This window comes from Balaenoptera ricei, chromosome 13 (assembly GCF_028023285.1).
Source record: "Balaenoptera ricei isolate mBalRic1 chromosome 13, mBalRic1.hap2, whole genome shotgun sequence".
NCBI lineage: Eukaryota > Metazoa > Chordata > Mammalia > Artiodactyla > Balaenopteridae > Balaenoptera > Balaenoptera ricei.
In genome coordinates, this window is record NC_082651.1 from 83,265,333 (window position 1) to 83,277,476 (window position 12,144).

The 12,144-nt window shown below is 54.4% G+C and overlaps 1 protein-coding gene across 4 annotated transcripts in view; it reads left to right on the top strand.

Annotated features, from left to right (window-relative positions):
- Positions 1 to 12,144, top strand: part of DNMT3A (DNA methyltransferase 3 alpha) — a 106,488-nt gene that overhangs the window by 53,285 nt on the left and 41,059 nt on the right. For all 4 annotated transcript variants that reach the window (XM_059893475.1, XM_059893474.1, XM_059893476.1 and 1 more), the window contains 3 exons: positions 1,670 to 1,940; positions 7,885 to 7,928; positions 8,370 to 8,516. In XM_059893475.1, the coding sequence (XP_059749458.1) occupies positions 1,670 to 1,940; positions 7,885 to 7,928; positions 8,370 to 8,516 (462 nt within the window). The remainder of the gene's footprint in view (positions 1 to 1,669; positions 1,941 to 7,884; positions 7,929 to 8,369; positions 8,517 to 12,144) is intronic.

A 12,144-nucleotide genomic window follows, 5' to 3' on the forward strand; every position in this document is an offset into this window, starting at 1 on the left:
CTTAAATGTATTTATTTAGTTTTTGGCTGCATTGGGTCTTCGTTGCCGCGCGCGGGCTTTCTCTAGTTGCGGCGAGCGGGGGCTACTCTTCATTGCGGTGCGCGGTCTTCTCATTGTGGTGGCTTCTCTTGTTGCCGAGCACGGGCTCTAGAGCGCACGGGCTTCAGTAGTTGCGGCACGCAGGCTCAGTAGTTGTGGCACGCAGGCTCGGTAGTTGTGGTGCACGGGCTTAGTTGCTCCGCAGCACGTGGGATCTTCCCAGACCAGGGCTCGAACCCGTGTCCCCTGCATTGGCAGGCGGATTCTTAACCACTGCACCACCAGGGAAGTCCCAAACTGTTAATAATGATTCACCTGTGGGGAGTGATTTTGGAGGTACAGAAGTGAAATAGGAGCTTTAACCTTTTAATACTACTCATTTTTGTGTGGTTTGAATTTTTATAATATATGTGTCTGACTTTTATAAACAGAAAAAAACTTAAAAAGAAGGAAACCCTCCATTGGTCTAGCCTAGTCATCTCACCTTACAGGTGGGGAAACTGAGGCGCCCTCTTGAGCCGCACCTTCCTGAGGTGTTTGCTGAGCTGGTGCCGCTCCCGCCCTTCTCCAGGCGGCTGATCTGCAGGGGAGCCGACGGGCAGGGCTGCTGGGGGCGGCCTAGTGCCCGCGGATGTGGCAGAGCGCCAAGTATAGGGGACTCTTGTCTCTCCTGCCCCAAGAGGACACCTTCGTTCCTTCTGATACGTCCTGGCCTACCTGCCCCCAGATGGCTAAGGACGAAGTGCTAGCCACGCTCTGTCCTCACAAGGTGTGTGGCCCCAAGCTAATCACAAAATTCTCTGAGAGCCTCCCCAGGGAGGTCGAGCGGCTCTGAGGGGTAACGGGTGAGGAGCTTTTGCCCACCGTGCAGTGACACGTATGAAGGACGGTTATGACAACTCGCAGTGTGATTCCTGTAGCGAGCTCAGCCCTGAGGCCCTTGGGGACAAAGCAAGACGCTTCCTCTTGGAGGGGAACGCGGCGCCGCGTGCTAGGGTTGCTGCAGAGACTGCGGTTGCTGGCTGGGGCCTTGGCTCTCCTGGCGTCCGAACACCCAGGAAAGGCTGTGGGCCAAAGCTGAGGGAGGGACCTGTGCTAGGCTTTGGGGCCCGGAGGAGGCCCTCTTTCACCCTCACACTCCACCTGGCCAGGCAGCAGCTCGAGAGACCAAGAGGACGGCCAGGGGGCCTTTGGCACAGAAGTCAGATCAGCCCGGGGTTACTAGCATCTTCTGAGGAGGGGTCCTGGTTTGAAGTAGGGCTAGTGTGAGGAGCACCTGATTTCCGTAGGGGCCACAGAGAAGACTTGGGCACCCTCCGTCCCCTCAGTGGGTGGGGGCGGCCTGGGCTGGGGCGCAGCCCGCAGGGGAACCGGGCTGTTAAACCTGCTTGGTTTCTTCTCCCGTTTTCTTAACTGGAGTCCACAGACCTCTTGACTTCAGGGGGTCAGGCCTGTGAGCCCCTTGGATCTGAGCGAACAATTGTGAGTGTATTTGACTTCATAAACATTTATGTGAACACAGTTTTCTGGACAGAGGGTGTATAATTTTCACCGGAATCTCAGATGGGTCAGTGACGCAAAAGGGGCTAAAACCACTGGTCTAATGCTCCCCTCACGTTTATCTTTCCAGGTGGAAAGCAGTGACACGCCGAAGGACCCCGCCGTGACCTCCAAGTCCCCGTCCATGGCCCAAGACTCAGGCCCCTCAGAGCTGTTACCCAACGGGGACTTGGAGAAGCGGAGTGAGCCCCAGCCAGAGGAGGGGAGCCCCGCTGGGGGGCAGAAGGGCGGGGCCCCAGCAGAGGGAGAGGGTGCAGCTGAGACCCCGCCCGAAGCCTCCAGAGCCGTGGAGAATGGCTGCTGCACCCCCAAGGATGGCCGGGGAGCCCCTGCAGAAGAGGGTAAGTCCTGGGCAAAAGCAGGGCAGCCTCTGCTGGGCTGGCTGGGATCCCCCTGAGGGTTAGAACCTCGGGGCCTAGTGGGTCCCAGGAGGCCTGGGCTGGGCACGGTAGCTGAAGGTCTGCTTGCCAAAGCTGTGCCCTGCAGGCTGCATACAGCCTGCACACATGTTTTATTTGGCCCACGGAGTATTTTAAACATTTAAAAAAATGAGTTGCCAGTATTTAAGAATCAAGAAATTTCACATAAAAATCTGGAGTTTTGGCTTCTCATGGAAAAAAAAAAAAAAGCTAGATCTGGCAACAGTGGGTTTACAGAATGCCATTGGTTGCTGGACTGGGGTGATGGCTGTCTCCCCCTAGGCTGGTTGTATGCCTCGCTTTCCCTCAGCCTTTGCCCGGCCTGCTTACTCTTCCGCAAGACCTGCGGCTCTTCGGGATCCACACGTTGGTAGCCCCTGGCCTGGGCGCTCGAGGGCAGCAGATGTCCTTGTGGATATTAAAAGCCCAGTGGGCTTTTCCCGGTGCAGATGTCCTGAGCCCACCATAGTTGAGTGGACTGGACTGAAGTTTGGTGGTGACGGATTGGGGGAGGGGAAGAGCAGGGGGGAGTTGGGTGTGCGCTGCCCAGCCCAGGCCTCTTCCTCTGAGGACTTTGTGGCCTAGCCCTGGAGTCCTGGAAAGTTGCCCACTTTTCTCTTTAAGGTTAAGCCAGCGATTTCGGGGCCAACAGAGCTGTAAACATGTTAGTAATGAGGACAACTAGCATTTGTACAGGGCTTCACAGTTTACGAAGCACTTTCTCATACATTATCACATTTGATCCTCCCAGGGCCTTGCCAGGTTGTTTTGCATATGTGCATTTTAATTTCAAAAAGCCTTCCTTCCTGAGTGTACATGATGGAGTGAATCAATCGATTAATTGGTATAACTTAATTTTGCATGCATTCAAACCTAATATTCGTGCAAGGTAGAGAGCATCTCTGGAAAAGAGAGTCCCAAATTTATTTTAAAATATCTTTCATTCGTCTATCATTCAACTAATATTTATGATGCTCCCACCATGTGCAAGGCGCTTTCTGAGGTACTCACTCTGCATTTGTTGTTTTGTCTACTCTTCCAAACAATCTTCTTCAAGAAGGATTATTATCCTCATCTTAAGGTGGAAAAAAATTGAGCCTTAATGAGATGAAGTGACTTGGTCAGGGACCCCAAGCCTGTTAGTGGCAGATCCAGAATTCGTTCCATCTTGGTCTCTAGCTTCAGAGTCGGTGTGCCCTTCCCAGATCCCCTGCTGTTCTGGAGTGGGGCTTGGAGTGGGGGATGGTCCTGAACTCTGCACCTCCGGGGGTGTGTCCTGACTTGTGGTGGGAGTGGCCAAGGGGCCAGAGTGGAGTGAAACTGGAGGAGAGGGAGAAAACGCCATCCTCCCCTTACAACGGCCAGATGTGCAAGAGCAGAACCGGGGAACCCATGGGCCCTTCCCACCAAATAGGCAGCTCCTGGGACCCCACCATGGCTTGCACCCAGCTGCCACCCAGGGCCGGGGCAGCCCTTGCTGCCTGGTGGGATGGAACCAGCACTCCAAGGCTGCTCTTAACCCGTGAGAGTTTGCTTTCGGTTTGGGACTTCCCCGGCTCTGTTCGTTCTCAGGAGCAACTGCTTCGGTCAGTGAACAGGGGTTTATTAAACACCCATTTGGTGTGTGCCGGGATCTGGGGAAACCATCACGAACAAAAACCTGGTTCTTGTCCTGGAGGACCTCACAGTCCACTGGAGAGATAGATGTTAGTGAGAAATGCACACTTAAAAGTGTGTGATTATACACGGAGATAAGTTCTCTAAGGGAAAATAAACATGGTTCTCTGAGGAGCTGTAACAGAGGAACCCCAGCCAGCCTGGGCTGTTACACCTAAGCTGAAGGATGAGCTGGGGTTCACCAGGGGAGGCAAAGGGCCGGGAGGGGGTGAGAACAAGTGGGAGGGAGCATGGTATCCAGGGACCTGACAGAAACCTACAAGTCTGGAATTGGGGGAGGAAGGGAGAAGGGTGTGCGACAGCAGACAGGACCAGTGCAGCTTCAAGGCTGCCCTCTCAGGGGTTGACATGATCGGCTTTGCATTTTGAAAAGATCCCTTTGCCATCTGGATCCTGGAATGGAACAGAGGGGCTGGGAAGCAGGACGAGCGATTAGGAGGCTGCTGCAGGCGCCCAGGGGAGGAGGGGGGATCTGGGGAGCTGTGGATGAGTGCCAGGGACACAAGGGGGAAGAGGAGAGATGGTTCACGGGTTACTCCTGGGTTTGGGACTTTCACATATTGAGCGGATCCTTCTCAGAATCTTAGTGCAAAGTGCACTGGGCAGAAACATCCCACGTGTCCTTGATCTTCAGAATTTGGCCTTGGAGCACTCCTGTGTGGCCCCAGCTATTCAGGTAGTGGGGATGCTGGCAGGGATCAGAGCTGGGATCCCTAAAGGTCACTGTGAATCGCCTGGATGCTGAGACTGGTGAGCTGTTACCTAGAGGGGTGGGCAGTGGCCTACTGGAGGCTCGGCCACTGGTGCAGCAGTCAGCCACATAGAACACATATGCAGCTGCTCGGTTCCAAGGAGGAAGGAGACTGAGGCCCCAGGGCGGCAGTGAATTGGCCATGGTCTCCTTTCGGTTCCCCTCATTCCAGGTCTCTTTGCAGGGGCCCCATCCGTCTCTCCCGGAACCAGTCTCATTAGTTCCTACACAGGAAAAATGGAGGGCTTTAAGGCAGTCTTGGCCTGGGCACCCTCCCAGGAGCCCCAGATCTTGATAGTACAACCAGGAGAAAGGAAGAGCAGGGGAGATGATGAGTAATAAGGACAAGAGCCACCTGGATAGGCAGGTGGTGGCCCTGGAACTGCTCCTGCACTCTTAGCACTGAGGCCGTCATGATGATAGTAGTAACGATGGAAATGTGGCTTTCTTTTTTATTTTATTTTATTTTATTTTATCTTATTTATTTTATTTTTTCTGAATATTAACTATGTGTTGAGTGTTCTATGTCCTTACTACTCAAAGTGGTCCATGGACCAGCAGCGTCTCCTGGCATGACCTGGGATGTTAGAAATGTAGAATCTCAGGCCCCACCCTAGACCTACTGAATCAGAATCTACATTTGAAAGAGATCCTCATGATTTCAATGCACATTAAACTTTGAGAGGCCCTGCTCTTTATGTAATTCTCTTATTTAATCCTTGCTAGCATCTGAGGAAGACTTTTTTATCCCCCCATTTTTCAGGTGGGGAGACTGAGGGTTCAGACAGGTTAAGTAACTTACCCGAGATTATACAACTAGTAAAGGACCAGAGTAGGGTCAGCACAAAGCTCCTCTCTGCTTAGATTGAACACGCAGTATTGGGCTAGTGACTGCCCTCTGAGGCCAGCCTGGCCTCAGCCCTGTCATTGAGATTTGGGTTCACTTTAAAGGGAATTTGGGGGTGGCTCCTGGCAGAGTGTAGCCTCAGACCAGCAGGTAAGTGTTAGAAGCACCCTGGCCTCCCCTGCCCCCAGGACATGAGATGCCCCAGGGTCATGTCCAAGCCTGCCAGGGCCACCCTGGAAGGCACACAGCCACCTGGCCCAGCCTGTGACCCTGGATCAGGGCCAGGGGCAGATGGACTGCAGAGGGAGTGTCGAGAGAGCAGCTGACCCCCCTTGACTCAGGACAAGTGCTGCATTCTAAGGCCGCCCAGTTGGTTGTTTTGCTGGGACAGGCTGGAAAGAGTGTGTGTGTGTGTGTGTGTGTGTGTGTGTGTGTGTGTGTGTGTGAGAGAGAGAGAGAGAGAGAGAGAGAGAGATATCACTCAAGTGGGCATGCGCAGAGTATGTCAGGGAGAAAATTCCAGAAAGAAGCCAGTTGGAAACCGCATGAGGAAAAATTCTGTTTCGGGGAGCATGGGGGCTGGGGAATGAGGAAGGGGGGAGCATCAAGGTGGTGCCGTGTAAAATAAGCTAGCCGGCTTGGGAGTCAGGAGCTCTGAAATCTGATCTCAGCTCTGGAAGTACGTCTCTCCGCTCCAGGGGCCTCAGTTTCCCCATCGAAGGGCTGGACAAGTACCCCATCATCTCTACAATTCCTTCAGCCCCAACTTTCTTTCATTCTAATGAATAGATGATTCCCCATAAACCACATGCCATGGAGGGTCCCTGAAGGAAGGTCCCAGGGGCCACCAGGCTGCCTCCTGATCTGAGGGTCGGCGCCCCCTCCTGGCAGCCCAAAGCCTCACTAGGGCAGAACGGAGGGTCTGAGAGGAGGGGGGACCCCCGGGAAGGAGGGAGGTCCGGAGCTGGCGAGAGAGGAAGCCCGGCTTCAGGATGCCCGAGAAAAAGTTGGGGAGCTGGCTGTGGTGAGACAAGAGGGCCTAAAGGAAGCTCGAGGAGGAGACAGAGAAAGTCCGGTGAGACATAAAGGCCTGCTGTGTACACAGCCTTGGCGAGTACACGTGCCCCCCACTTCCTCCCGCCCCTGGGGGCAGCTGGCACCACGGGGTCCACACCCCCCACTCGCCCGCAGGTGCTGGCCCTGCCCTCCCCGTCCCCGGGCTCCAGGTCGCCAAAGCCCAGAGCAGAGCCCCGGGTCTTCCCCGGTGAGAGAGGGGGAAAGAAACATCCTCTTCAGGGACTGAGGATTCAGAGACCTTCAGTGCTGTAGCTGGTTTCCGCCTCAGAGCCAGGAGATGCAGGAGGGGCTGTTTTTTCCGTTTTGGGCTCTTTGTCTCCCCTTCACACCCCCCTCCCCGCCCCCCCAAGCGACCATGAGCCAGCCTTAGTGACCTTCCTGCTTTGGGCCCAAGCTCAGTACTCTTGGCTTCAGACAAAGGAGTTCTGGGGCCCAGGTGAGAGGAGGCTCACCTCCCACTCTCCTCACCCCCCAGCCCAGCCCCATCCTCCAGCAGGAAGCTCAAAGCCATAATTAACCCAGCCTACAGCCAGGCCAGGACTGCAGACTCCGGGATGTGATGGGCCCGGGAAGGGCGTTTGAGAGGTGAGGACCCTGAGTGGGGGAGGACCAGGGTAGTAGGAGCGCAGGGACATTCTGTGCCCCCCGCCCCGGACCCTTAAAGACGGTACTGCTGGGGCTTCAGCCCCCAGGGGAACCTTCCCTTCCAGGAACTGGAATCAGGGCCCATTGAGGAACTGCGGGGAAGAGGAGCAGGGAAATGCTGCCTTCCGGAAGCATTAGAAGGGTTATGTACCTTGATTCAGTGAAGAAAAGGCCTGGAAAGGTTACAGAGGTCACACGGAGACAGTTGGAATCCAAGGCTTCTAGAATAAAGGCTGAACTCAGGGACCTAAGAATGGGTGGAGAATGGGGTACCGAAGCAGATATTCACGACAGAAACGCAATATTGAGAACTTCAGGAGCACCTTAGAAACCATTTCCAGCATCTTTATTTTCCAGATGAGGAAACTGAGTCTCAAAGAGACGAAGTTGTTTCAGCAGAGTCTTGCTGCAGTCTCCCTGTGCCCTCCCCCTCCCCCTAGAGCATCTTTGCTGCACCCCACACATACAAGTCAATGCTCCCTTCCAGGGCCAGGGAGGGCTGTGCGGTCTGGCCCCTCCTCTGGGAAGGGAGCTCTGTCTCGACTGGGAGCAGCCAAGGGGGCTATTTCCAGACCCCTTCTGTGTGCCTGAGGCACTCAATGGGCCAGAAACCACAGTGCTGGCTTTTCTGTTGTTCCTTCGGATTTGGGCCTCCAACCCTGCCCCAGTCCTTTTTCTGCCCTGGCTGTGCTCTGAGTCCTGGGGCCAGCATGACGCCTGGCACACAGTAGGCCATCAGGTTTGACACAGGAATGACTAAACGGTTGGAGAAGCCCTATCCCCGTGGCAGGGACCCCAGGCACAAGGTGAGGCCTCCGAGCCACTCCTGTAACCCTGCCGACAGTCCCTTTGTTCTTCCCTCTCCACAGGCAAAGAACAGAAGGAGACCAACATCGAATCCATGAAAATGGAGGCAAGTGTTTTCCTCAACCCCCAGGGGCTCTGTGGATCCTGATTCTAGGAGAAGAAAGCCACCGCTCTGACCGACTGTGGCGAGTGTGTGTGAGGGGGCCCAAGGTGGCCCCTGGCCCCTTCTTTACATGTCCCTCTGTGAGGAGCAGAGGAAGTGGGTGTGGAGGTTGGAAGGCCCCCAGCGAGGCAGCCAGCTGGTCCCCCTTCAAGACCAAGCACCTCCCCTCCCAGTTTATGTCCTGCCCCACATCCCTCACTTCTCCAGCCCAGACAGGGGCTTGGCCCGCACTCGCAGGGCTGGCATCTCTGGCCAGGAGTCAGAGCTCTGTGTTCTGCTCGAGGTGAGTGCCTCCTTGGTTTCCCCTCCAGGAGGAAAAAACCCTGCAGCGGGGCTGTCCGTGCTCACCTTAATGCCAGTCTGTCTCTGTCGTCTCTGTCCTAGGGCTCCCGGGGCCGGCTGCGGGGTGGCCTGGGCTGGGAGTCCAGCCTCCGCCAGCGGCCCATGCCGCGGCTCACCTTCCAGGCGGGGGACCCCTACTACATCAGCAAGCGCAAGCGGGACGAGTGGCTGGCACGCTGGAAAAGGGAGGTGAGGTGCCTTCTGGCCTGGGCCCCAGCCTGTCCCACGGAACTGGGAAACCGGAAGTTAGCTTCAGCCACTGTCTGCAGCTGTTGTCAGGCCCTGGCTGAGCCTCAGTTTCCCCTTCAGGTTAACCTCTCGCACTTACAGGGTACTGCTGGATCCTTAGGCAGTGGCTGGGTCCTTTGTTCTTTTAACAAATGTTATTGGACATTTACCGTGTAACCAGGCAGTGTCTTAGGCTTTGCGCGTGTAGAATTCCGGCCCTCATGGAGCTGACATTCTGATGGGGGAGATGGACAGGAAACAAGTAAACAAGGGGTTGAAATAGAGGTTAACAGAGGCCTGCTTTAGGTGGGGTGGTCAGGAGAGGCTTCTTGGAGGAGGTGGCATTTAAGTTCAGGCCTAAAGGAACAGAAGAGCTGGCTCTATGAGTTGTGGGGTGGGGGAGAACATTCTAGGCAGAGGAAATAGCACAAGCGAGGCCCTGACTTGTTTGGCTATGTGAAAGACCGATACTCCCAGAGTGAACCGAGCAGGGGAGAAAGTGGGGCCAGATGAAGCTGGGAGGTAAGCAGGGTCCAATCATACAGGGCCTTGAGGTCCCTGCCGAAAGCTGGTCTAACGCTGTGTCCTGGGAAGCCATTGAAGGTTTCTATGCAGGGAAGTGATTTGATGTGGATTAAAGGAGCAGCAATGGAGACAGATAGGGACAGATCCGGAGATTTAGAGATAGAAACAGCAGGGCTTGCTGATGGATGGGTGGGGTGGGGGAGGGGAGGGAATGGAAGCACGACTCCCAGGGGTTTGGCCTGAACACCTGGGTGATGGGTGTGCTACTTCCTTAGGTGGGGAAGACTAGGGGAGGAACGAGTTTGGGACGGGAGGGAATCAAGGGTTTAGCCTGAGATGCTGAGGTGCCTGGAGCCTGGAGGCTAGGGAGGTCCAGGCTGCAGGTCAAAGATGAGAAGGCGTCAGGAGCAGAACCTGGCAGAACCTGGCGTTTAAGTCCACTGCTGAGCTCATGTAGGAAACAGGAGGAGAAAGCAGAGACAGTGTCCCTGGATTCTGTCCACAGAAACCCGACACTTACAGCCACGTGGAGAGGGGGAATGGCAGCAGCAGGACTGAGAAGGGGCCTGGGAGGAAGCGCCGCGTCTCAGAAAGGAGAAGGTTTTCCAGAGGCAGTGGCCGCCCAGCCCTGCGGAGGCCGAGTTGAGACAGGCTGTTTGCACCTGCCGATCTGGAGGTAGCTGGTGACTTTTCTTAGAGAGGCTTCTGTGCGGGTTGGGAGGGAGAAAGCCAGCCCAGGGAGGCCTTCAGTCGCGAGAGGAGGTGGTGCCGTGGAGACCAAGGGGCGAAACCAGTTTACGAAGCACCACTGTGGGGCTGCTCTCCTGTATGTCTGGTTAGTAGAGAGAAGCCCGTTGACCTACCGGCACCAGGAAGGGAAGGGAAACGCGAACTGCCACCACGTGGGGCCTTTCACCTTCACTCTCACTTGTCTTTACCCCAGGCCTGCAAAGGATGGTGTTATCCCGTTTGCATTGTGTGAGAACTTGCTCTAGAGAAAGTTCAGTACAAGGTAGGGGGTGGGGTGGGTGTTGGCTACTTGATTGTTTCCAGTTCCTTTGGGATCCAGGAAGGCAGAAATTTCTCTCCTGGAGGAGCCTGGAGAAGGGACAGCCTGTCCAAGGTCTGGGAGAAGAGAGGCCTGACTCTGAGCATTAAGTGTGGTCTTTGGGATGGAAATTCATTCGGGACCTGGGGCTATTCCCCTGTGGCCTGTGGGAGGGGCTTTGCTTTTTAACCCCTTGTTACGAGTGGCCTGTATTTCTGCTCTCCCTTAGCCCTAGGGCCAGAGGCTAGATATAAAGACTTCTTTTTTTTTCTTTAATATTTATTTGTTGATTTGGCTGCGCCAAATTTATTTATTTATTTGGCTTCGGGATCTTTTAGTTGCGGCATGTGGGCTCTAGTTCCCTGACCAGGCATGGAACCCGGGCCCCCTGCGTTGGGAGCGCAGAGTGTTAACCACTGGACCACCAGGGAAGTCCCTAGATATAAGGACTTTTACACTTGAAAAGCTTCTAGAAATTTGGTGATCCTCAAACTGTGCTCCCTTGAAGAAGCAGTATGGAGGCCTCCTCTCAGTTGCAATAAAAAAGGCAGTCTTCTCTCAACTCACAGGGAAAAGTAAGATAATAGATACATTTTCTCAATTTTAAAATTTCCACTAAAATTTAAAAAGACTTTTTAAAAAAATTATGAACCTGTTCTGACATAGACAGAAATAGAGAGACCAGTATAATGAACCCCCATGTACCTATCACCAAGGTGCAACAACCATTAAAAGCTTTTCTAGAAAAAAGAAACCTTTGGCATCTGCTTCCCCCAACCAATAAAGGTCATCAACGAGCGTGAACAGAAAAACTTTAAAGTTGATTTAATTTACAATATTTTAGGGATGCGTGACTTGAGATGTAGAGACTTGCACCCAGAATATATTTTCTGCTAGTAACGTTGTTCCTTGTTCACATGATACAACTCAAGATTTCCACAACTTCCGGTACAAGCGCTAGAACCCTTGAGCCCCTTATTTCAGACTAGGGGCTGGGGCTGCAGAGTTACGAGCTGGCCACAAGCTCACTCAGGGCACAGGGAAGGGGCTGGAATGGGATTCGAGTTCAGGCTCCTACTGCCACGTGGGGACCATCCCCAGAGACCACACTCGCCCTTCTTGGGCTCTGCCAGGGCACTAGGGAAGGGCTAGCTGCAGGTAACAAGAGCGCTGGGGAGGACTTCCCCGGCGGTCCAGTGGTTAAGACTCTGTGCTTCCACTGCAGGGGGCTCAGGTTTGATCCCTGGCCAGGGAACTAAGATCCCACATGCCTTGCGGCCAAAAAGAACCATGGGGAAACACAGGTAGCTCTCGAGATTCCCAAGCGCCCCTCAGGCTAAAGAGCAGTAACCGTCTTCATCAGGCCTGTTTTCTAAGTGGCTTACGAAGGGGAAAGAAATCCGTCCTCCTTTTGCAGTTTCCTCTTAGTTCTCTGGCACTTGGCCCTTTCTTCTGAAACTGCCTCACTAGGCCTTTCTGACCTCGTCCCCAAGATTCTTCCCCGTCTCCTCCAACTGCATCTCCTTAGCATCCTCCTCTGTCCCTTGACTGTGGCACCCCCAGATGTCTGCTCCCACCCTTGATAGTGGCACCCCCAGATGTCTGCTCCCACCCTCGGCCAGCCTTTAAAGACTTTTTTTTTTTTTTTTTTTTGGTTGTGTTGGGTCTTCGTTGCTGCGCCTGGGCTTTCTCTAGTTGCGGTGAGCGGGGGCTACTCTTCCTTGTGGTGCGCAGACTTCTCATTGCGGTGGCTTCTCTTGTTGTGGAGCACGGGCTCTAGGCGTGCAGGCTTCCGTAGTTGTGGCTCTTGGGGTCTAGAGCGCAGGCTCAGTAGTTGTGGTGCAGGGGCTTAGTTGCTTCATGGCATGTGGGATCTTCCTGGACCAAGGATTGAACCCATGTTCCCTGCATTGGCAGGCGGATTCTTAACTACTGCGCCACCAGGGAAGGGAAGTCCCCTCGGCCAGTCTTGATCCCCTTACCACTTGTGTGCTCTCATAGATCCTACTCCCAAAA